The sequence below is a fragment of the Lepidochelys kempii genome, chromosome 20, assembly GCF_965140285.1.
Source record: "Lepidochelys kempii isolate rLepKem1 chromosome 20, rLepKem1.hap1, whole genome shotgun sequence".
Lineage (NCBI taxonomy): Eukaryota > Metazoa > Chordata > Testudines > Cheloniidae > Lepidochelys > Lepidochelys kempii.
Genome location: NC_136399.1, coordinates 401,199 through 426,515, shown reverse-complemented (window position 1 = coordinate 426,515; position 25,317 = coordinate 401,199). Strand labels below are relative to the sequence as shown.

The 25,317-nt window shown below is 50.7% G+C and overlaps 2 protein-coding genes across 5 annotated transcripts in view; both read right to left on the bottom strand.

The window, feature by feature from the left end:
- Positions 1-1,503: 1,503 nt before the first annotated feature.
- On the bottom strand, positions 1,504-14,515 carry SMARCD1 (SWI/SNF related BAF chromatin remodeling complex subunit D1). The gene is made up of 13 exons (XM_073319051.2): positions 14,316-14,515; positions 13,212-13,399; positions 11,969-12,011; positions 11,737-11,859; positions 11,264-11,386; positions 9,925-10,041; positions 6,866-6,967; positions 6,576-6,737; positions 6,332-6,429; positions 5,645-5,780; positions 4,847-4,969; positions 4,443-4,544; positions 1,504-3,096 (listed from the first exon to the last, which is right to left on the bottom strand). The coding sequence occupies exons 1-13, from the start codon at positions 14,469-14,471 to the stop codon at positions 3,043-3,045; spliced, it is 1,527 nt and encodes a 508-aa protein (XP_073175152.1). The 5' UTR covers positions 14,472-14,515; the 3' UTR covers positions 1,504-3,042.
- Positions 14,516-21,154: 6,639 nt separating this feature from the next.
- Positions 21,155-25,317, bottom strand: part of ASIC1 (acid sensing ion channel subunit 1) — a 121,829-nt gene continuing 117,666 nt past the window's right edge. Inside the window, exon 10 of one of the 4 annotated variants that reach the window (XM_073318721.2) lies at positions 21,155-24,575. In XM_073318721.2, coding sequence (XP_073174822.1) covers positions 24,426-24,575 — 150 coding nt within the window. In that variant the 3' untranslated portion in view covers positions 21,155-24,425. The remainder of the gene's footprint in view (positions 24,576-25,317) is intronic. The other 3 variants (XM_073318722.2, XM_073318723.2, XM_073318724.2) reach the window with 3 other exon arrangements.

Sequence of the window (25,317 nt, the reverse complement as noted above, 5' to 3'; positions counted from 1 at the left end):
ACATCTATTTGGAGCACATAATGACTGATGCCCTAGAAGATCACGTGTGCACAGTCACCATTGGGGGGCAAACAATCTCAAATCTTCGGTTCGCTAATGACATTGATGGCCTGGCAGGCAGCAAGGATGAACGTGCCAACCTTGTGAAATGACTGAACGAAACCTCTGCAAAATATGGCATGGAAATCAGTGCAGAGAAAACCAAGCTGATGACAAACAAATGTGATGGGATCAGCTCTCATATCACTGTCAGTGGACAAGAACTGGAGACAGTGAAACAGTTCAAGTATTTGGGGGCAATCATCACAGATGAAAGATCCAAGGCAGAAATTTGGGCAAGAACTGCACAAACAGCAGCAGCAGCAAAGCTAAAGCCAATTTGGAGGAATAAGAACATCTCCCTAGAATCCAAACTGAAACTGCTGCAGGCACTGGTCATTTCCATTTTTCTGTATGCGTGGGAGACACGGACCATTGTGGCAGAACTTGAACGGAAAATACAGGTAGTAGAGATGAGATACTTCCGTAAAATCCTGGACACCTCCTACTTTGACCATGTCACTAACGAAGAGGTCCGCAACATCATCACCTAATGCACTGGGTCATATGAAGACCTCCTGACGACCGTAAAGAAGCGCAAGCTGAAGTGGTACAGCCATGTAACAAGATCTGGCCTATCCAAGATCATCCTCCAAGGGACAGTTCAGGGGAAGAGAAGAAGAGGTAGACAGAAGAGATGGATTGACAATGTAAAAAGAGTGAACAGGAATAGACTTCATGGAGTCTCAAGCACTGACACACAATTGTCAGGGGTGTAGACAACTGGTTGATTGCTCATCAATGAGGGGGCCCCCAACGACCAATGCGGTTATGGGAGTGATGATTATGATAGGGTAAAAGCACACAAAACACCAGATTTCACAGTCCATGATGTGTTTTTCATGGCCATGAATTTGGTAGGGCCCTATAAATAACGTAGCACCCTCCAAATTCCACACAATTTTAAGGTGAGTCAAATTTGGACCATATAAACAAGCTGTCTTCCTTTTAAAAGGGAGTGGTGTCTAGTGTTCTTGCTTGCTCTCCCTCAATGAACAGAGCTCCCACTACACAAGGGGCTTTGAAGGTGCAAGCAGGAAGTCATTTAATCTCTTCCACAGTAGTTATGTGACAGAAGCTGTCTGTTACATAACTACGAACTGCCATTCGCCAGCACAGAAGGAGGGCAAGCGGCTTCCTTCACAGGAGGCTTTTATTAAAATTGTGTGACATCTACAAGGATACAGTACAAAAAAAATTTTGGTCCATGAAAAACCATAATCAGTTAATAAAAACAGTAATTCTGCAACAGCTACACTTGCCTAGGCAATATCCAAGTATCCTTCACTATTACTTGCCCTGAGGGGCCGGTAGTCTGCATTAACCGGCACCGGGACTTCAGCCCCTGGTGCTACAAAGGGGCAATTCTTTAAGGGTCCAAAGACAGAAGGGAGGGAAGGTTGGAAAGTCTATTACTCACAGACAAGCAGTCTCTCTCTCTCTCACTCACTCACACACACACACACACACACACACACACACACAGGCTTACAGGGGCTCCCAATTTCATAGCAGCCCTCAATCACACTCCAGCGTAGTGTGAGGCTGTTTGTCAGTAACATGATTTTGCAGCTAACATCAGGAGAGCACAACCAACTGGGTTCTGAGTCCACTCACTTTACAGTCCCAAAAAGGAATCTGAGCAGAAATATTTAGCCCCAGGTGAAGAGAGGCCCCACCTCCCAACATGCCCTGCTGCACACACATGGTCCTGAGGACAAAGAGCACAAGAGTGCCACTAAATTAATTCATTAGCTATTCATTCCATGTCTAGGCTGCTACTCTCTCAGCTGGAGAAAACCCATTTGCACATACTTGATCACCTGCCCTGTGACAGCCCCAGAACCTGCTCTGTGCCCAAACATGAAAGACAACAAAGCAGAGGAGCCCTGACTTCTTCTAATTTGCTTATTTGTTTGGGGCTGTTTGGTAGAGGCCCAGGCTGCCTCCTCACATCCTCAGATATATGAAAGGGAGCATTCACTTCACCAAAGGCAGAGATGCAGGATCATCATCAGCCTGGTCCAAGAAATGACCCTAAGGCTTTATACTTCTGCCTAATCCCACTGCAAGGAGGAGCTGCACTTGATGCATTCCCCGCTCCCTGCAGCAGGAAGAACAAGCAGCCTTTGGCAAGACTGCATTGCTGCTCCATCCTGCACGTTAGAGCTACGCTTGCAGCTCCCTTGGCATGCAGTAGAGTCATCTCTTCATAGCTCCTTCATCTCTGTGCTGAACCAGTGTGTCCATCGTGATCCAGGGCTGGAGCAGCCTCCTAGGGAACACGAAGGGAGCTTTAACTAAGGAGACAGACACGATGGGAAAAGCAATTCTCTGCATAGCACAGAAACCCTTTCTCAAGAGAGGAGAGTCCTACAAGGAGGGATGATGCAAGAGCACCCCCCACAGGGGGAGAGTGTGCGCCAACATGCAGGAGCTCTGCCTGCTGCGTCTCATGGACCTTGGGAAGTGAATGGCCACGGGCTTCTGTCCGCATGGCAGATCCAGAAGGGCTCATGCTGAGAGGCTTTCCAGCCCCACATTCTCTGGGGTGCAAGAACTAGAGCCCAGTTTTGGAGAAGGGGCTGTGGTAAGTTTCTGAACTCAAGAGAAGTTTTGAGCCTGCAGCAACACTGGATATTGGGGGCATTACAGGCAACGCAGAGACAAGGTGGGCTCGCAAGAGCTCCGAGACTGACAGGGCCTCAGTGAGGGAGGAAACCAGGTAGAAGTGTGTGACCCTTTGAGCCTGTCTGCTTGCTACATCCCCAAAGCCCCGCGGGGCTCTGGAGTCACACTGATACAGACACTGCCAGAAGTGAGTAATGGCTGCAGGTCTCTACGCTGGAGTGGGGGTTGTGTGGGCCTAAACAGTGAACTCTGCAGCGCTCAGTCTCCACAAGTAGCTGTGATGCCTTCTGATCAGGGGAGGAGTGGGGCAGCTTATGTGTTGCGGATTCCCAGTGCCTGCTCCAGCTCCTGCCGTCTCTGCTGCACCTGTGGGAGGAGAAGCCAGATCCCCTGCTTTAATACACTTACAGCGAATGGTAAGTCAGAGTCTGAATAACAACTGTTCCTAGCCTGGAGGAAGTGAAGGAACGATGAGCCCAAACCCATCCACAGCCCCTGGGAAAGAAACAGGACTCCTTCCTCAACCGGGCTCTGTCCCCGCCTCCTTAATCCTGTCCATAGTTCAGCCCATAGGTTACAATGTGTTCCACAGGCTAGTGAAGGATGCACAAATTGCACATTAGGGAGGCTGCACTGTCTAGTGGTTAGATGAAGGGAATGGAAGTCAGGACTCCAGGGATCTAACGCCAGCTCTACCAGTCATTCATTGCATGAACTGGGGCAAGTCTGTGCCCTGATGTCCCCATTTTGAAGTGCAGCCAATACCTCCCTCCTCTAGGGCTATGAGGGAATTAGCACGTGTGCAAAGCACTTCAGCCTCTGACACAAAAGGCTAATAAAAGGGCAAAGAATCTTTTTCTTTTTTTTTTATTAACAGTTTGCTTAACAAGAAGCCTGTGATGGGGCAGTTTCAGTTTCATACAGGGGATTTTGGGGTGTGGCTCCAGCTCTCTGCCAGGGCCCACATCAACTCTGCACTAGCTGTGGGCTGCTACCGTTCAGAGTTCTGAAAGCAAAGGCCAAACCAGCATGCATCCCATGAGAGGGGGACAGCCTCTCTTCACAGCTTCTTTGCACAAGGAACTCCTAGGAAGCAACTCCACCCCAGCAAGCCCAAGGACCAGGTTCTGGCTATGGTATAAAATCGATGTCTGTGTAAAAACCATGGATTTAAATGGGAAGAGGCTGGCTAGGTGGGGGTGAGGGCTAACACTAGTATCACCTCTGCATGACCTGGTTTTGATCCTAATTGGATCCAAACCAGCAAATACTTTGATGAGGTCTTTCTAGCTCTGGTGACTGTTTACTGGCAGTTACTCCTGGGGCGAATTCTGTGCCACCGTGCCTCTGCATTTATTTATTGACAAATAAAACTTGCATAATTTTGAAGTATTGTGAGCAGAATTCACTCAGGAGTAGGCAGTACAAGACCACCCCACAAAGTTGCAGCACTGTATCTGAAGCAATAGGACTTAGAATAGCTGGGCTGTGGCAAATCCAGGTCCAAGGTGCACTGGTCAAGTTGTGTGTGAGTATCCAGGATTGGAACAGAAGGGTGCTGGAGATCAGGACTGAGATGCATCAGCAGAACTAGGTGGTTGAAACTCTGTATACCTCGCTGCACTACGCCCAGCTTTAGCGAACAGCATCTCCCTACAAGCAGAATAGCAGCTACCAGGTGTGGATGGATTCCCTCAAATGGGAACGCTCACCTTGGAGTAGAAGTATCTGCACACGGCTTCCTGAGCCCAGGGCTGGAAGTAGAATTCAGCTCTACGCTCCTCTTCTGGATTCCCAACAACATCAGTCATGGTCTGGAGGCACGAAAAGAGAGCAGCTTATAACCCAGAGTCATGCAGCTGCCCACGTTACTCTCACAACCCATCCCATGTCCTGGGCTACCCACAAGCACTGTCCCCAAGCAGACTCCAGCAAGACCTGGCCCAGCCAGTGCTGTCAGATTGAAATCCTGGCACTCAATTCCAATTTTTGGCGTGGCTACAGACCTGCAAATTGTGCCCCTGCATGGATCTCAGCTGCTAACTGAACAAAAAGAGTCTGATTGGATGGAGTGAGCTTCTGTTTGCCTCCACACAAAAGGGAAAAATCTTTTTACCTTTAGATCTCGGCACTGTGACTGGAGCCAGTCATTGATGAAGCCTTGGGGGTCACGGGCAAAGCTCAGCATGAATTCACGTTGTGTCTTCAGCTGATTAATGGTTTCTATTGTCTCATGGATCTGAGAGAGAAAAAGGTAGTAACAGGGTATTGCTGAACCAGGTTACGAGGCCAACCCAACACAGAGGCAAGACAAACCAAAGGGTCCAGGATGTTAAGATCGAAAACTCTCTTATTTCCTGGTTGACCCAGATGTGTAACATACACCCCACCCCACATCCCTCTTCCTGTAGAGACAGGGCGGTAGGTTCAAGTTAATGCACTGACATGCAGACTCAGGACATTCAGCACCTTTCATCCAAAGATCTCACTGGCCTTTAACTACCAGGAAGCCTGGCAAACCCTCCAAGATGTAGCTTCACGTTACTCCCCTGTAATGAGATAGGCAAGTCATTTCATTCTGTGCCTCTAAGGTCTCAGGTAGACAAGCTGGGAAGAGGATCCAGCAGTCCTGACTCCCAGTCCCCTGATCTAACCATTAAACCAGTTTCCCTCTAATCACTCACTTTCAAATCTATTTTCTTGATAAGTAAAAAGACTGTCACTATCAGATTTGTGTCATAGAAATGGTGCCACCCTGGCAGAAATGTTGCCCTCACTGTTCCAGATCCCAAATATAAAGTCACTAAATGAATCCATATTAAAAGCTGCAAGAAAGCTCTCTCTGCAACACTGTGCCAGCCAACCTCATCCCAGCACACAAACTCTAGCTGGAAGGGCAGGATCCAGCTTCTACCTTGTTATCCAGGGCAGCGATTTCCTGCTGGCTGGCTGTGGACAGCAAGAAAGAATTCATCTGAGTTTTAAGAGTATCATCCACTTCCACATCGATGTCATAGCAGGCGGTTTTTTTCTGGTCGTTTGGGTCAACACTATGGACATCAGCAAGAGAACACCCAGAAAAAGCGAGAAGCCTGAGTCAGTGCTTGAGTGCATCCTTACTAGCACCTCTAAGCTCCATAGGTTGAGGGGTGCGGGTAGGGAAGACAGTATTAACGTATGCATTACATTTGGTTTTCTGTAACAGAGGAAAGGGGTCAGTAACACAGAGGAGCAGGAAAACACTTCACCTCCCTAGTCGCACATCATGCATGCAGCACAGGGGACCAGGCGCTTACAGTCTAGACAAGCGCAGTGCAAAGGCTCAGAGTTCAAACATAAGAGTGCACGCGCGCAGTGTGGAGGTCAGTGTTGGCAGAAGGAAAGAAAGCAGGGATTTACAGAAGGGGTGCTTGGTGAATGGGAAAAAGAGGCTGCTGAATGCACGCAGGGCAGAGTGAATAAAGGCATGGAAAAATGGAGAGGTGCAGGAAGTTCAGCAGCTTCTGAAACTGACTGTAACAAGGAGCATCTCCCCATACAAGTCTCTCTAGCTCTCTTATCCGCCCCTCCCAACAAACAGTGCCTCAGGGGCCAGTCTCACCTGATCACATGGTTAATGATGATTGGTTCTGGGGGCATGAGCAAAGCGTGCAGCCTTTGAGGAATCTCAGAGAACTTCATCCGCTGAGACTCAAATATCTGCAAGAGAAACAGGGAGTGGGGTGGAAAGCAGCTCAGTGCTGGAAAAGGGGCAGCCTGGAGAATCTCTGGTTCCTGGCAACAGAAGCCAAAGCTGTCTCCTGCCCCTAACACGCCGCCCCACCCCAAGTTGGAGACACCTTTACCTGCTGGAGATACTTGTCGCAGATGACATACTCCCGCTCATGGGGATCTTGTAGCTTGTGGGTCTTGATGTACTGCCACAGTGCCTGGATGATCACTGGGCGGGTCTGGGTATGAATCCCCAAGAGACGAGCCAGGCGGGGGTCCAGTTTGAACTGTGGAGGCTGAGGAGACAAGAGCATGACAAAGGTTGGGGTAAGGATGATGCAGCTACAGATAGTGCTCATCCAAGTCACAACTCAGATGCTAAGGCACTGCACGCTCCCCATCTGCATCGTACCAGCCTGCCTACCTGATAATCCAGCATCAGGAGGACAGTACAGCGCACATTCACGTCCCCAGGCCTCTTCACCTGGAAGCCATCTGTCTCCTGGGTAGTAGCAGTTCTGTGCCACTGGAAAAAACACAGCAGAGGAGGTGGTTAAAGAACACAGACTGCCAGGTCATTCCCTCTGCTCCTGCTGCCTGCCAGGCACAACATTTACCTGCAATTGCCATTTACTGATGACACAAACTCCTCCCCAGAAAGATCCTGCCATCTGACAGCATGTGATCTCTGCCACGTGCCCTGGACTCTACAGACAGTTGTGGTGGCTCTGACAACACCTATGATAGAAGGTTGGAACTCCTGCGTTGAATAGTGTGAGAAGCACACAGCTCACCAGTTTTAAAGTTCAAGATTACTATCATGGAGCATCAGGGGAGAATTATACGGATGAAATGTGAACTCACAAGAGTCAAGTGGCCGGAAAGAGGCTTCATTTATTTGGCATGGACCACGTTGCTGTCGCGCGGAACACAATGCCATCCACAGCCTCAGAAAAAACTCTGACAGCAATCAAAAAGGCTGACAAAGGAGGTGCTGTTGTCATCATGAATAGATCGGAATATGAACAAGAGGCTGCTCGGCAGCTCTCCAACACCACTTTCTACAAGCCATTACCCTCTGATCCCACTGAGAGTCACCAAAAGAAACTACAGCATTTGCTCAAGAAACTCCCTGAAAAAGCACAAGATCAAATCCGCACAGACACACCCCTGGAACCCCGACCTGGGATATTCTATCTACTCCCCAAGATCCATAAACCTGGAAATCCTGGGCGCCCCATCATCTCAGGCATTGGCACCCTGACGGCAGGATTGTTTGGCTATGTAGACTCCCTCCTCAGGCCCTACGCTACCAGCACTCCCAGCTACCTTCGAGACACCACTGACTTCCTGAGGAAACTTCAATCCATCGGTGATCTTCCTGATAACACCATCCTGGCCACTATGGATGTAGAAGCCCTCTGCACCAACGTTCCACACAAAGATGGACTACAAGCCGTCAAGAACACTATCCCCAATAATGTCACGGCTAACCTAGTGGCTGAACTTTGTGACTTTGTCCCTACCCATAACTATTTTACATTTGGGGACAATGTATACCTTCAGATCAGCGGCACTGCTATGGATACCCGCATGGCCCCACAGTATGCCAACATTTTTATGGCTGACTTAGAACAATGCTTCCTCAGCTCTCGTCCCCTAACGCCCCTACTCTACTTGCACTATATTGATGACATCTTCATCATCTGGACCCATGGAAAAGAAGCCCTTGAGGAATTCCACCATGATTTCAACAATTTCCATCCCACCATCAACCTCAGCCTGGTCCAGTCCACACAAGAGATCCACTTCCTGGACACTACAGTGCTAATAAATGATGGTCACATAAACACCACCCTATACCGGAAACCTACTGACCGCTATTCCTACCTACATGCCTCCAGCTTTCACCCTGACCACACCACACGATCCATCGTCTACAGCCAAGCTCTGCGATACAACCGCATTTGCTCCAACCCCTCAGACAGAGACAAACACCTACAAGATCTCTATCAAGCATTCTTACAACTACAATACCCACCTGCTGAAGTGAAGAAACAGATTGATAGAGCCAGAAGAGTTCCCAGAAGTCACCTTCTACAGGACAGGCCTAACAAAGAAAATAACAGAATGCCACTAGCCGTCACCTTCAGCCCCCAACTAAAACCCCTCCAACGCATTATTAAGGATCTACAACCTATCCTGAAGGATGACCCAACACTCTCACAAATCCTGGGAGACAGGCCAGTCCTTGCCTACAGACAGGCCCCCAATCTGAAGCAAATACTCACCAGCAACCACATATCACACAACAGAACCACTAACCCAGGAACCTTTCCTTGCAGCAAAGCCCGTTGCCAACTGTGCCCACATATCTATTCAGGGGACACCATCATAGGGCCTAATAACATCAGCCACACTATCAGAGGCTCGTTCACCTGCACATCCACCAATGTGATATATGCCATCATGTGCCAGCAATGCCCCTCTGCCATGTACATTGGTCAAACTGCACAGTCTCTACGTAAAAGAATAAATGGACACAAATCAGATGTCAAGAATTATAACATTTATAAACCAGTCGGAGAACACTTCAATCTCTCTGGTCACGCAATTACAGACATGAAGATCGCTATCTTACAACAAAAAAAACTTCAAATCCAGACTCCAGCGAGAAACTGCTGAATTGGAATTCATTTGCAAATTGGATACAATTAATTCAGGCTTGAATAGAAACTGGGAGTGGCTAAGTCATTATGCAAGGTAACCTATTTCCCCTTGTTTTTTCCTAAGCCCCGCCCCCTCCTCAGACGTTCTTGTTAAACCCTGGATTTGTGCTGGAAATGGCCCACCTTGATTATCATACACATTGTAAGGAGAGTGATCACTTTAGATAAGCTATTGCCAGCAGGAGAGTGGGGTGGGGGGAGGTATTTTTTCATGCTTTGTGTGTATAGAAGATCTTCTACACTTTCCACAGTATGCATCCGATGAAGTGAGCTGTAGCTCACGAAAGCTTATGCTCAAATAAATTGGTTAGTCTCTAAGGTGCCACAAGTACTCCTTTTCTTTTTACATTCCCAATGTTACCAGACTTGCTCCAAGTATGGGGAACAGAGGAGACAGGCACTTACGGTCTGTGTCTTTGCACTTTACACAGGAGCATCTTTTGCCTAGAGCTTCACATACACTAATTTTGCAAAGCTAAGGGACTCTGATACTGTTCTTATTTATCAGAATGGAGCAGAAAGGGCACAAACAAAAGTTATCTTCTTATCCAACAAGCTTCAACCCCTCTGAGGGAGGTTAGCATTATCCCCATTTCACAGACAGAGACAAAGAGGTGAAGCGATTTGCCCCAGGGCTCCTTGCAAGTCAGTAGCAGAGCTGGGCTCAGCACTCAAGAGTTCCTAGCTCCCAGAATGACATGGTTGCCAAGACTCTGAACTCCATTTGGAGATGATATAACTAAGTATAGCTTACCTCCACCAGGTGATTGTCTGGGCCATACAGGTCCTTGTCCAGCTCGATCACCAGAGACTTGAAGAAGGATGAGAATTTCCTTTTCTGTTTGGTGGCATCGTATTTGGACAGAGCAGCCTGCAGCACAGACAGGAAGAGGGTTAGGGCAGACAAGGCCAGCAGTGGAGCACACCCAGCACATACAACAGCACTGTTCGGAACTGAACAATCCAACTCCCATTTACTGATACTAAATCCACCTCTCCCTCCAAAACCCCAGCATGGAGCCAATGGCATGTTTGCTCGTTGCCTTGGCCTCTTTGCTGTCTGTTCTATCCCTTCCCCCCACATCCTCTGTCATTCATCCATTTGCCTTTCCACTAGGAGCAGGGACTGCGTCTTTCTAGGGAATCCAGGGTTATCAAAAGCTGTTCTCAACACAGTCTGCCTGCCAATCAGTCAGGCAGGCTATCCCCCACAGGCTAGAGTAAACAGGTCCCTCAAGGACATACAGAAGATCAGCTATCCAGCACAAAGGGGAAGAAGCCCAACAGCACAGGGATGAAAAATAATGGGACTAAATTCTGAAGTGCTGGGACAGATTTTACATCCAATACAGATGTTCCATGGGAATCCCTTGCCAATAACCATAGCACAATGCCATGTTTGACTAGCTTCCTGTGAGACGGATTCAAGGCTTCCTCCAGGCCCAGGGCAGTCACATTAATACAGAAAGATTAAAGCCCAAGGAGCCCTATTCCAAAATTGCACTAGAGTTACTGGCCCAAGACCTAAGGAGGAACCATACTACCCATGATAAACCCTGACCCTTCCCTTCTGTTTGCAAATCCAGTCTCGAGGCCAATTCCTCACAGCAGACTAGAGACTTTTTTTGAGAGGGGAACGAACTCACAACCCTGTCATGTGCAATCTTTGTGTCTGCTTTCAGAGGTAGGGAAGGCAAGTGTCACAAATCTGCTCCCACCATCAATCCTCTTAGCTATAAAGAGCTAAGTATTATTACTGTAGTGTCCTACCTCATGGGGTGGCCAACTGGTTTGGCCCTCTTACCCTCTCCCCCTTCTCGTCAGACTCCTTGGGCAGGTACGAGCGAGAGAGGATACATTCATAGAGTCCAAGGCCAGAAAGGACCACTGTGATCATCTAGGATAGAGGGCCCCTAGTTCCATTCTCAGACATTAAGCAGTTGGTCTTCACTTCCAACTCCAGACCTTTGAAAGCTTCTTCTTTGGTCACAACCCAACAGGGTTTAGCTCCCACACCCATTCATCTCATCTTATCTGGAGAATTAATGCTGGTCCCTCGCCCTTCCCAGAGGGGCTGGGTGCCTCACACTCACGTCCTCGAGCAGCCGCCCTTCCACCCGGAGCTCCCACGAGGCAACAGTCCCTTCGCCATCTTCCGCGTCCGACTTGGCTGGATTGAAGGTGTTGGAGATAAAAATGCGCAGCTTTCGCTTTTGCTAAGAGGAAAAGCATCAGCTAAACGTTAACAGCAAAATGCAGAAGCCAATAAACACGCTCAGGCCACAGCCACAATCAAGAAACCACAGGATCTGGACTCACTTTTACCTCCTGCACCTGAGAAACAGTGACAGACCAGAAAGCAAGCCAGGCAAAGAGAGGGTCAGCAAGCACCCCTGACTGCACTCTGAGGCTAAAGTCCAGGATAGGACATTGACCCTCAATACATCACACTCCCTAGAGTCTTTACAGACCCACCTAACTGCCATATAAGTCAGTCCTGTTTTCTCAGTTCAGGCACAGGTCTCTAGGCACCCCAGCAAGAAACCTGAGCACTATCCTCCTTTACCTTAATGGGTCGTTTCAAGGCCTCCTGGATATCCAGACGTTTCCTCATGATTGTCTGGTCCAGTTTCCTTTCAAATGCCAACAGATCCATGTAGGCCTGAGACTCTGGTACCAGTTCACGAATCTATGGCAAAGCACAAGCCAATCAAGAACGCTGCTTCTCTCCCCCTGAAACTGCTGAGAACTCAGAACTACAGCAGCAGAGGCAGCAAAAGTAAAAAAACCTCACTCACCCTCTGAGGTAGAATTTTGTCAGCCATTTTCTTTTTCTTAGCACTGTTTAAAGAAGGATACACACATTAACATGGCAACCAGTTTGTCCCGCAAACAGTCGGAACACAAGAAAAGGAGCAAGGATGTGGGTTTATTCTCAGGTTTGTGACTCTGCTATGAGGGGCACTTGCTCCTCAACATCTGTCTCAGTCTAGTCCTCCTCTCTTTCAAAGGATGTTTCTTGTGACTGTCAATCTCTGTACAGACACCTTCCTTACCCACCCTTTCTCCCCACAGCCACAGCAGGATTGAAACTCTAACGCTGCAGAGCTCAAAAGCACCGACAAGACCAAGACCACGTGATTATTTGAACATTTCAAGTCTCCCAAGAGGTATGAATAGCTGGGGTTGCCCTGAGTTTGGAGAGGTGTTTGGTTAAATATTATTTTGATACAGAGTGGCTCCCAGGCTTGATTGAATATTAAGTTGGACTTCCTAACAGATAAGTTTTTTAAGCCAGAAGATACTGTTGAGCAGTATCAAGTGACAATGACATTGTGTTAAAAAATAAAAAAAACTTACTCTTGCATAGGAGCTGAGTATTATTATCTGAAGCTCCCATCACCCAGTAAAGTAGCTGCACAAAAAGTCTACATCAGTTTGAGCCACCCATGTAAAACAATTAAAGAATAAAGTCCAAGAGTGTGCTGGCAGCAAGAGAGAAACGGAAGTCCTAGATGTAGTCCCAAACAACAAAGCATTGTGCTGATCTCTGACATCAGCAGCAAGTGTCTGAATTACTGAGTATTGGTTAATCCATTTTTGCAATGTAGCCAACTAGCATACAAAGGGATTTATTTTGATACGATGGACAAGAATTTATTATTTGGTCTCTATATTTTCTGGAGGGTCATAAATGGCCTATTTCAATTTAGATATTGCTTTCTCGATGAGCATTTTTCTTCCTTAACCACTTCAGATCATGTCTGCTTGTTGTGAACAGAGTCTCCCTGGTACTTTTGTAAGGGTGGGTGGGGAGGATGCACTGGTGTTTTGGACAAAATCTGCCTGACCCTGAATGACTATTTAGCAATGTGCTGTGCACTGGTTCGCTCCAGCCTTCCACCTCAGAGGTGGCTGCATTTTGCTGATATTATAGTTCTACAACTTGTGAAAGACTTTGGTGTCTTTCACGAAGAGGCACTAAGTGGTCATAGAAAAGATAATTAACCTCAGAACGAGGTGAGAAATCTGGCCTCTTACTTGTGGTTACGATTCTGGGCCGCTTGCTGCTGGACCTGCTGGATTTGCTGAGGAGCTGGCCTCTTGCGGGACTGATCCATACCAGACTGGGCCATTCCAGGCCGGACTGAGGGACTCCCACCATATCCTGGGGGACCCATGGAGGGTCCCTGAGGTGTCATGCGGCTGCCTGGCAACATGCCAGGGCGCTGAGGAGAGAAAAACAGGGATCTGGTCTCCATCCGACCCAAACTCTGAAAAGATGGAGACTCCCCAATAAAGGGCAGTTAAGTTCTAAGCACAAGTGGGCTACCAAGCCACACTTGCTGAGCTAAGTGTGACACCTGCTAGCACAGGGCCGTGTGACTCATGGGCTTCCTTAGGATGGACTCAGATAGATCACTACGGGGCTAGCAGCTCTAGACGTGGATGCTTCCAAGAACGAATGGGATTGTAACACAGAAACCATAACCCGCAATGCTGGCTATGAGAGACAGTTCTTAATTTCACACACCTCTCCACACTGCAGGCCTTGTGCCCTAACCCCTGCCTACAATTTTCTCCATGCATTGAATCACCACCCCAACTGCCATCCCCACAAGACGCTCCCCCTCTCCCCCTTCCTACCCCTAACCCTCACCCCACTCATTTCCTCTAGGCTGCTTCGCCTCTCCCTTTTCCACAGTTCACAGCCCAGCTCCTCCCTTCCCAATCAATCTTCTCTTGAGGGTCACCTTTTCACCTGAGAGTAACCCTTACGCAGAGCACCCCTGACTTCACTGCAGGGTGACCTCTCTCACTCCCACCCTGTGGTGCCCCCAATTTCACCCAAACATTTCCTCCTCCTCAAATACCCCCCCCCCCAGTTTGCCACTTCACCTCACCCTGCACCTAGGCCCCATTTCCTCCCCACGTCTCCCTCGCCCTGAGCCCCAGCTTGCCCTGAGCCCCCTCCCTGGACCCTCGCTCACGCCTGGGGCGCCCCTTGCCCCCGAGACACCCCCCACCCCACGCACTGCCCCCACCTTCGGAAACGCTGCCTCCCCCTTTACCGCTCCCAAGGGGGCACCGCGGCCCGGACCCTCCCCTCCCCCACGCCAGCCTCCGAGCCCGCCCCGGCCTTACCGGGTAGGCGGCGCCCGGCAGCGGGGAGCGGTAGAGGCCTTGGCCGGGAGCCGGGCCCATGCGGACGGGGGGCCCCGGGGTGCCCGGCCCCAGCGCTCCGGCCCCCCCGGTGCCGCCGCTCGGAGTCACCGACTGGAAACCCGCCCGCGCCGCCATCTTCTCCCAGCACAAAGCGGGGGAGGGGGAGGGGGAGCGGGAGCGGGACCGGAACCGGACACCGATCATAGAGCGCGTGGGGCAGAGCGGCACCAGAGGTGCCATAGATTACTCGGGAGCGTGCAGAGAGATGCTGGGGACGCAGGCTGCCGCCCCCTGCCGCGTGGCGGCCGGCACTGCAAGGGGCCGCGGGCAGCCAAGAGCCCCTGGGGAGGGACTGGGGCAGGGGCAAAGGCCCCCGGGGGTGGGCAGTGCAGACGGGGGTAACGTCCAGGGGGCAGTGCCCATGAGGAAGGGGCAGGGACACACGAGCCTTCAGGAGGCTGCCAAAAATTAGAGCACGCCCTGGCTTAAAGCATCTCCCTGGGCTGCCCAGCTGCGCTGTGCTGCCCAGAACCCCCTGGCTGCCCCGCAGGGAGCCTCAACCTCTGCTTTTAAAAATATCCTAATAAATGTTGAATGGAAATAAAGTGATTCATCAGAACCCAGCTCTGGCCCTGCTTCGGGCATTTCTGGCTAGGGTGGGATTTTGGTGAATGATTTAAAACACGTTTTGTCTCCAAATAGCTTTGATGCAAATGCATGTTCCAAAGGATTTGGGTAACATGTTTGGCTATTGAACCAAACCTCCCAAGGAGCAAGGTTTAGCGCTGCTGGAAAGCACTGCTCTGCTGGAGCTTCAGGGGCTGTTTCCAAGCCAGCTGGTTAGACAGTCCACCTGCTGTGTCTGGCTGGATTGATCATCCGAGTTCTGCTTGCTCACACAAGTGTAAATCAGGAGTAGCCCCATTTAAATCCATGGAGCTAGACTGGTTACGAGGATCAGCCCCTTGGTGTCTGGTGTATGAACAGTGGGGTGTGACCACCCATAGATAAAATGGATTTTTTTAATCTCTGGTCCTGCTTGCAAGGGTGTAGGGTAAATTCCTTGCCAGACAGAAGACACCTTCTACCTGGCAACTGAGCTTTAGCTCCAATTTCCTCTGACTGACACGAGATTTACTGCAAAACATTGGGGTTGGCTAATGTACAATATTGTGCTTTGTTTAATGAGGTAGCTGCAGCACGTGTCAGAAGAAATGGCCCAATGCACACTAGGGGGCTCTAGTAATGTCAATGCAAAGTTACCTGTAAAAGATTCTCTTTAGTTTGGAACAAAACTCTTTCTCCTGTGCTGGTTTGTTATGATGTTGGCTGCTCAGTCCTTTCTAGGTGTGTGTGGGATGCAAGGGTCTGAGTTAGAGCTGCTAGGCCTAAATCTGATCTCTTGTACAATGATCTAACTCCAGTGACAGGATTTCGAGTCAAGCCCCGCTTGGAAACGTAGTGGGGAGGTTTACGAGCGAGAGCCAAACTCAGACTTTGAGAGACAGATGCAGTTACAGGAGAGACCGAAAACGGCAAAATTCAGAGAGCGAGTGATAACTGCAGAGCTCTCTGATGTCAAACATGGACAGGAGGGGTTCAGGGAGGGAGAAAGATCAGGGCACACAGGGGCACTTTGTCATCTCCATCCATGGTCTCTGCAGTCCCAAGTCACCGCAGCCCAGCTAGTGCCAGGCCCACATGTTTGTGGGCATCATAGCAGAAGCACATTAACGGGAGGGCAGAGAACCAAAATCTGTGGAAAGTTTTTAAACTATGAGGGGGGGGGTCACTTTGAACTAGCTGCTGAAGGAAATGGAGTGGTGGGGGAGCTGTTTGGAGATGAGGCTTCTCTGCATGTGAGGAAGAGATGGGCAGCAGCATCCTGCCCACGGCAGGGGCTAGAGAGCCAGGCATGTGGGGTGCAGGCCCCACTGCTGCAGCCGCCAGCGTGGGGGCAGGGAATCGAGGCTGGATGAAGAGCTGAACATTTATTGCCAGGAAATTCAGTAACCCATCCACCCCAAAAACCTAGCAACTTGTTTTTGTAGGACCTGCATTATTTAGTGCTATGCTGCCAAGTCCAGCCCTGCTCCTAGCACAGTGCTGATGTGATGGACAGGCCTGGCCCACAGAGCAGCACAGCACAGAAACAGCACCAACTTTCATGAGACCTTAAAACAGAGCAATGCTCGTCAAGTTAGGAGAGACCAAATACTGCCAGGGATGAGGTTTCATTTCCAGGTGTCTTGTGGGATGGGGGGAGGAGGACCCACAAAAGGAACACAGGCTACACCAAACACTTGTGGCCACAAATACACAGCAGTGCATGGACCATATTGCCCTTCCTGAGTGGCTCAGCCCCAGCGCCAGCCTGTAACTACACCAGAGAAATCCCACATGGACCAGTCTGCCCAGCTCAGGTCCTGGCCCCTCAGTGTGGTTGAGACGTGCATCTCACAGAAGGCAGGGTGATTGGCCCAAAGGGCTGTCATTGCCACATGGGCCCCAACCCATGTCATGGCACCTGGCTGCCCAGCACAGCTCTCCCCTGCCCGTATGGTGCTCACTTCACGGCTGTATCATTATATCACAGCTCCTGTGTCTGCTGGCAGCACCAGCAGGGAGCGAAGGGTAAACATGAATTACTGCAGGCCCCCCTGCCTGCGTTTATATAACTCAGCACGATTAATCCTCACGCTGCAGAGGCCACACAACCCACAGGGTGAAAGCACCAGAGTGCCAGCATGGCTTGTGCCCCCCTGTGCTCTAGAGAAAGCTGACTACCTGCAGGTCCCACAGTCCAGACTTCTTCCTCTCTATCAGCTAATGCCTTCTAATCCACTCTGCCTCTCTGGCTGCTGCAGTAATGGAGCTGTAGCCTGTTTCTCTCCTGAGACGAGCAGCTGGATGTGTCCACAGTGGAGTCTTAACTGATTGAGATGGGCCCCAGGAAGCCAAACTCCATTAGTGCCAGAGAGCGGCTCAAAGGGATGCTTGGGACTCTCTAATCTGATTGGCTCTGAGCCTGGAGTATCCAGTGGCAAGTTCGCTGAGTGCCATTTAATTAGGTAGGAGGCTAATGCAATGCTGTTCTGTAGGGGCAGGAATTCTTCTGTGGATGAGGTGTCCTGGGCTTGGTGGGCCTGTTTCCATGCTCAACTCAGTGTCCTGGTGTGGGACTGCAGAGCCACACCATGGGAGGTGCCATAAAACTGAGGTCCTAATCTTTGCGGTTGTGAAAGGCCCTATGGTACCATACATGAGACACATGGTATTAGCACCTGGCCAAATTCCCTGCGGTCTCCCTAACTGCCCACTGCAGTATCCACTGGGCATTGGCTTCCTCTTCACTTCCTGTCCTAAGCTGCTGCATGGCAGCTATGTTTCAACCCAGAAAAGGCCAGGTCTTAGCAGTAGGGAGCTTATCCCTGCATAGAGACTGAGTATCTGGGGCCTTGTGATGAAGAGCGCCCTTTTATCAGGCCTGGAGCCTTTGTGTCAGCACACCAGAGCGGTGCTGGACTCAGGGCCATTTCACAGAACCTCATGCCTGTCAGCAGCAGCCTGAACTCCCCCGCCACACACACCCCTGACCCCCACCAACATGCCACAGCCCTACCCTGGAGGGACCGGCCTAGGAGTGAGAGGAGAGGGAAATTCCTGTGGCCCAGTCAGCCCTTGGCCTCTCATGGAGCTACCAACAGGAGGGCTAAGGAGGGCCCATCTTGGTGGTTTTTGTGATGTCAAAACTATGCTGCAACCCACTGGACTCATTCCATGGAATTGGATAGCGATAGGCAAGCAGGCTGAGACAGAGGGCTCACTAGCTGCCCAAGTCAGCCATTTGTGACCTGTGCACTATTACATGTCACAGACAGGCTAGGACCAAACCCCAGATCCCTTGAAGTCTGGGGATATTTAGCTCCAGAACTGGCCTTTGCAGCTGGCTAGGCTCCCACTCCCAGCACTCCTGAGCCCTGGCTGTGTTGAGGCCTGAGAACAGGATGAGGTGCAAAGGGTTCATTCTCACTGCATCAGGTACCACCCCCACCTGCCTTACCCCAGCCACAGCCCCATGGTGGCGGTTCAGCCATTGGGCACCAGGTGCTGAGGGAGCAGGCCGGCTTCAAGCTTCCCGCGAAAGCCATGAATGCCAGCAGCACATTGCTCAAGGCTGCAGCGCTGGGAATATTCATGACTTTGCTACTAACAAGGCCCTGTAACCGTAGAGGCCACATTTTCCAGCCATTTAGCTCTGGACAATGACACAGGGTTTGTTTTGTCACCATCTGGCTGCTAGGAGGCAGCAGTGCCCACTTCGAGGGTGCACATCACCAGAGCAAACCCAGGCTGGAGCCCTCCTTACGGTGCCCTGTACTAGAAGGCAGGAGGCTCAACGCCTGGCTAGCGTGTGAAAGGAGGGGCCTAGGATTTCACTGCACTGGGCTGCAGCTCCTGCCCTAAACTTCAGTGTCCCAGCCCCATACCTGCCCAGTGCTGGAATGCAAGGCCCCTACACTTACCCCCCCACACAGTCAGGGCCCAGGATCCATCCTTGGCTGCTCCATGCTGAAATGTGTTTGAGGCCTTGTAACAGGATTCCTACTCACCACTAGCATGCCTGCTCATGGCTACATCTGGGAAAGTAGTTCTTGGGGCATTGGGTGCCCACTTCTGCTCGCTGCTCTCGCCTATCCTGCTAACACGTTCCTCTGGCCAGGCCCTTCCTGGGGTTCCGGCAGGACCAGTAGCTAGCAGCGGAACCCGGGCCTGCCTGCTACACCAGATTGTAGCCTAGGGGCCCCATAACCAGCAATCCAGGTCTGTTCAGTCCCTGTCCCTTGGCTCATTCCTACCCAGCCTCTCTCTCCCCCCTTGCCTGTTTATGGGTTTACCAGAAGAGTTATACTCCTCCCTGAAAAAAGAAAAGGAGTACTTGTGGCACCTTAGAGACGGTAAACATCTGATGAAGTGAGCTGTAGCTCACGAAAGCTCATGCTCAAATAAATTGGTTAGTCTCTAAGGTGCCACAAGTACTCCTTTTCTTTTTGCGAATACAGACTAACACGGCTGTTCCTCTGAAACTCCTCCCTGACTATTTCACCCCCTTCTAGCCTCTTGCTAGACTCTTACTCCAGGGCAGGATCACAGGGCTTACTCGCTCCCTAGACTTCCTGCTTGTCCCTAACAAGCTCCCTCATTCCAGAGAGTGATGGCAGACTCCTTCCCCTAAGGGCCCCTTCCGGCTTTATAGCACTGCCCTCACCTTTCCACAGCTGGGCTTCATTTGTAATTAACCCAGGTCCTCCTCCTTGCTGGAGATGCCAGGTAACCTGTCTGGCTTCTGGGGCCCTTGTTGCCCTCTCAGGGCTGCTGTGGGGTGCACATCCCTTCATAGGCCTGAAGCCACATTCAGTGCCAGTGAATGCTGTCACACAGTATGCACTATGGCCCGTAGCAAACCACACTGACACTCATGGACAGCGCCAGTGTGCAGTGGCCACGCCAGTGCAGTCCCCATAGCTCTACAGAAGTCTTAGAGCCCCAGCCAGACTTTGCTTAATGGCTGGTTAATTTAGGTTCATTAATTCCCCATGGGGCATGCGGCTTACACTAGTAACTATTCTGTTCCTATTCAAAGACATCCCTCCTCACCGCTACCCGCTGGCAGTCCAGCGCCGCCTCTGGCCCCAAAAGAGCAGGCTGGGAGGGAGTCATGACTGCAGCTGACATGCACTGACATTCATTCTACCAACAGCCCCTGCTGTTCCTATGAAGCCCAATCTGAGCAAGGGGAGTGAGTCTGGCCTTTCTACACTGTCCCCAGCACATCACCGGCCGATGAATCCGATGCATCTGATGAAGTGAGCTGTAGCTCACGAAAGCTCATGCTCAAATAAATTGGTTAGTCTCTAAGGTGCCAAAAGTCCTCCTGTTCTTTTTGCAAATACAGACTAACACGGCTGTTACTCTGAAACCTGTCACCAGCCATGTGTTGCTAAAGTCTCCCTCAGGGACAGGATCCTGCCCTGCATTATGGTGTTAGACAGCCAATTGTTCCTGATACAGCCAAATTAAACAGGTTCTCACCAGGCCCCTGAGAGGGATAAGTCTGGCCTTGTCTCTGCTGAATTTCAGGTTTCTGCCCTGAACCACTGAGGTGCTACAGCTGTGAAAGGTTAGAGGTCAGACATTCAACAAAGTAGGAGCAACAGTGTATTTTTCCCCAGACTCTTTGGAAAATGGCTCTTCTGCTTTTGCTCAAACTTTCCACATCAGTTCGCCCTCAGCATGCAGAGGTGAAATCCTGAGGAAGATGAAAAGAGCCCGTTGGAATGGGACTGCTCAGGTGACCTTCCTGCCTGGTGATGCTATGTGTCCAACACAGAACAATAGTAATAGTAATCAATGGAGACTGGCCCCAGGACAGTGCAGGATCGGGCCTCCTTGTTCCTTTAATCTCACAACATTTAAAGAAAAGGAGGACTTGTGGCATCTTAGAGACTAACAAAGTACTCCTTTTCTTTTTGCGGATACAGACTAACACGGCTGCTACTCTGAAACAACATTTAAAGACTCCCTTCTAGAGGCTTCAGCCCAGGAAAGCTCTTAAGCACATGTTTAACTTTAAGCATTGCAGTCAATGGGACTCTCTCACAACAGCTGAAGGTAAGTATGTACTTAAGTCATTCCAATTCAAGGCAAAGGCTTTGTTCTGCAGCAGGTCTCCTCTTTGGTCCTCAGTTTGAGATGCACAACATGAGCCATGTGGGGAGCAAGCAGCTGCCTGGGGTGCTTCTGATTTCACACCCACAAGCATAGAGTCCTGCAGTCCAGCTGGGGAGAAACAGGCTCAGTCTCTATCCTTTATCTCATCCATTTATAGTATCCTTTATATCATTAAGAGTAGCAGGTATTGATATACAATGCATTTGTCACCTTATTGTGCTTCCTATGAAAATGTGTGTACATAGTACAGATACCAGAGATAATTCAACACTTTATACACTTGAAGGCATTCAGAGATCGGTAACAGAAAAATGGCACAATATCAAGGCCTAAATGCTACTGGATGGGTATCTACACTGATATGCCGCATACAGATATATATATATATATATATGTACACACACATATATATATAGTAATATATATTATATATTATATATAAGAAATATAAAATGAGGATGATATAGTAAAATCAGACAAATAAAAAGTGATAAGTTTCAACGGGTGAGCATCAAGGTCAAATCCAAATCCAAGCCCCATCTTTAAAAGCTTTAGAGCGTGAGAGTGAAAATAAGAAAGAAAGAAAAGGAATGAAACCGCACAAAGGAGCCATAAGACAATGTATGGACGTGGCTGACCCGTTTGTCTTTGGGCGAGTGCTAGATACAAAGGCCTGACCCTGGTTCCTAATTTTGGTCAGGAAGTAAAATAATAATAATCATAAAGTAAAAAAAGATTAGAAAAATAATAAAAATGACATTGCAAAAGCTCTTAAAGCTAAGTAGCACTTCATCCCTGCAGAGCTGTCATTTGGTGGAGGGCACAGGGTGGATGCAAGAATTCTGGGGCTGGCCCTGACAGTGGAACAAAAGGATGGAGGCAGCCCAGGCAAGGTCTGGCTCTTGAGTCCCTGGCCTGGCTGCGGAGGGGGTTGGGTTTGTTACACACAAGTCTGGATAAATTCATGGAGGTTAAGTCCATTAATGGCTATTAGCCAGGATGGGTAAGGAATGGTGTCCCTAGCCTCTGTTTGTCAGAGGGTGGAGATGGATGGCAGGAGAGAGATCACTAGATCATTACCTGTTAGGTTCACTTCCTCTGGGGCACCTGGCATTGGCCACTGTCAGAAGACAGGATACTGGGCTGGATGGACCTTTGGTCTGACCCAGTACGGACATTCTTATGTTCTTAAGTCAAACTGACCTCACAGCTCCTCTCCTCTATGTACCAGATTCCCATGGAGGGGCCATGACTGGGCTGGCTCTGCCCACACAGTAGCAGAGACTCTGGGACACAAAGGGCCAAGGGTGGCTGTGAACGACAGGCATGGCTGAAAAACCGAGCTCAGGGCCTGCCTTTTTCAGAAGCTGCCGGTGATTTGGGAATTTCATCTGGAGAGGTTGTGGGGAGGGGGAGTGTCTGTGGGTCATTTCTGAAGGGTGGGTGTCTGTGAGTCCCCAGAGGGTTCTGCTTGGTGGAGGGCTTGGCTCAGCTGACCATGGCAGAGCTGAGAGCACAAGCAGGGTCGTGTGGACAGGATCTGTCCTGCTGGAAGCCTCCTTCCGTGGGAAGTTAGCTCAGCCCATGGGCACCAGCTTCCCCAGCCAGCTCTGAGGCACAGGCTTCCCTGGTGTCAGGCTTTTTCTGAGGATGCCTGGCTTCTGGGTGACTCCATGGCAGATGGGAATGCAAAGCCCAATATTTCCTGGGACAGCACCTGCCTGGAGGACATGTGACCGGCCTGGGAAAGCTGGATAGGTGCCTTTTAGGGATGCATGGCTCCCCCCCCGAAACCCTGTGTCGGACTATCCATAGTGCAGCTCTGGAGTGTAGGCTGTCCTGGGCAGGCTCCCCTTCCTGGCTGATCCCACCTGCATGGGAAATGGCAGCACGATGAGTGTGAGCTTTATCCATCAGTATTTTCTTCGCCTGTTATGCTGACCCTAGTGCTCCCCATAGCACATCCATCCCCAGCTGCCTGGCTTGGCAAGCTTATCTGGCAAGGACTGTGCAATAGCAGGGGCTTATGGGCCTGAGGGGGATTCTTCCCTTTATGTGCCCCATTAGCTATGAGGCTTCTGCCTTAGGGGAAAAGGAGGCTGAGGCCTCTTAGGGTTTTTGGAAAGTCCTCCTTGACCCTGCAGCATGGCTACTGTACGGGCCTCATTCCCCTCTCCCACCCCAAGTTACAGTCTTTGGCACTGTCCACACAGAGGGGCCTCTCTGGATGCCTCTGGATTGTGTAGGTTCCAGATATCAGAGTTTGGGCAGGAGACTTCTCTGGGGGTGCGGCATGTGGAGGAGGGTGATGGTGAAGGGAGGAAGAACGCTGTGCTAGCTCACAGATGGGGCTATCATTACCCCAGCTCAGTCCACACAGCATCAACCGCTGTCATGTTGGAGGGGACAGGAGCAGGGGAAACCTGGGGGCATCTGCCCTCGAGCTGAACCAACAGCCAGGAAAGGCTCCCAGGCACCATCATGCTCAGAGACTCAGTGCTAGGGGCAGGGGACTAAGTTCAGAGCAAGACTGTGGCTGCTGAATCGGCTGCGGTGCACATGGGACACACAGCGGAAGCTTCTGGGATCCAGCTCTCACCATCAGCCTCTCCCATCCACACTGGAGGTGAAATGCTGAAAGAGGGGCCCAGAAAACATGCTGCCATAGCAGTGGGGGCCCTGGCTCAGAGGACAGGCACCGGGAGCTCCCACCTTTGTGGAGGTGATGCTTCAGTACTAACAGATTCCCCTGCTCTGTGGAGAGCTGGCTCGAGCTGAGTGCAGGGACCAGGCCTCCTCGTGCTCGCTCATAACCCTCCCCCCACCAAGGCTCTCTCCAGTGTGATGCGTGGATGTGGGATAGACATGGAAACCAGGTAAATGGACAGGAATGTGGAACATGGGAGAGGGGTTACTTCCCCCAACGTGACTGTAGCTGAAGGGCTGATTCTTCTGGGCTCCTTTCTCTTTTTAGTTAGAAACAAATTGAGGAGCCAAGGAGGAGCGGGCCAGGTCCTGTGGCCCGGCCCGGTCCATGTGTAGCTCCTACACAGGCTGCAGAGTCAGTACTCTGTGTGTGTGGGGGGTTCGAGGGGGGGGGGCTGGGACCGGAATGTCCAAGAGTCTCTAAACTATGGGGGGGTGAGGGAGCAGCTGGCGCTGAGTCTGTATCCAGGGTCAGAAACCAACCCAACCGCCTGCCACGTGGCCCTAAACCTGAGGCCATCACTCTTGTTAATGTCCCACTGTGGCGAGGAGCAAGGGCCCCTAGGTGTGTCCCCTCCACGGATGCCCCCCAGGGACAGGGGCCGCTCTCCGGAGGGCTTTGGTAGTGTACGTTGTACATCCAGACGTCAGTTAGCAGGTGAAGTCCTCAAATGTGCCCCGGGCCGGGTGGTGAGGTAGGATGTTGGCTGCATACGTCATCCCGGCTGGGTGGCCCCTTAGGCTCTCGCAGGGATTCTGGGGCAAGGGAGATGAGGGAAGGAGAGTTAAGTGTGGATGGTCCTGAGCACAGGGAGAAGAGCAGATGTTACAGCGACAGCATCATGCAATGCCTTGATAGAGGCAAGAGTCCAGCCCTCTAGTAATCACAGAGACCAGAGGCTCTGGCAGCATTTGGGGAGCCCAGCAGCTCAGGGGATGCCCCAGAAACACTTAGTGCCCTTGCCCAGGGAGCTCCAGAGCACAGGAGATCTCCATATACCTGGCTGAGTGATGCCACCTCCCATGAACAAAGACCCTGTTTAGAGATGGGCTGCAAGATTTGTGGCTCTTCTGTAATGAGTGAACCAGCTCCCTAGGCCCTATGCCCCTGAGTTTGGGGGATCTGTGCATCTGGGTCCGAACTTTCTGGCTTGGTGTCATGGCCTCAAGAGAACCACAGTTGTCAGCTATCTTCAGCAAACCAGTCGGCACTGAACTCCGGTGCCTAAATACCATGGTGACTAGCACACTAGCAAGACCTGGGCGGTTTTCTATCCTCTTCCTCTCCAAAGGCTGCCAGCTACCACTCCAGGCAGTCCCAGAGGACAGGGGTACTGGGCACTGGAGCATGAGGCCCCAAGCTGGCATGCTCAGTGCCCTGCTGTTGATCCCAGTCATGTCCTTTCACTGCAGGTTGCTCCCCAGCAATCCCCACAGCACAAAGATCATTCCCACGAGCCACTTTCTGAGCAGCCTATAGGCTTTGGGGGTTCCTAACTTTGGCCTTCAAGGCAGGCAGTCCTCTCTTAGCCCTCCTTGCTAG

Coding starts and splice junctions, on each gene's coding strand:
- SMARCD1 (XM_073319051.2), bottom strand. CDS start 14,471: ATGGCGGCGCGGGCGGGTTTCCAGTCGGTGACTCCGAGCGGCGGCACC. Junction 10,042..11,263: donor AAGGGCGGCTGCTCGAGGAC/GTGAGTGTGAGG, acceptor TCTGTGCTGCAG/GCTGCTCTGTCCAAATACGA. Junction 4,545..4,846: donor CACAGTGCCGAGATCTAAAG/GTAAAAAGATTT, acceptor TCGTGCCTCCAG/ACCATGACTGATGTTGTTGG.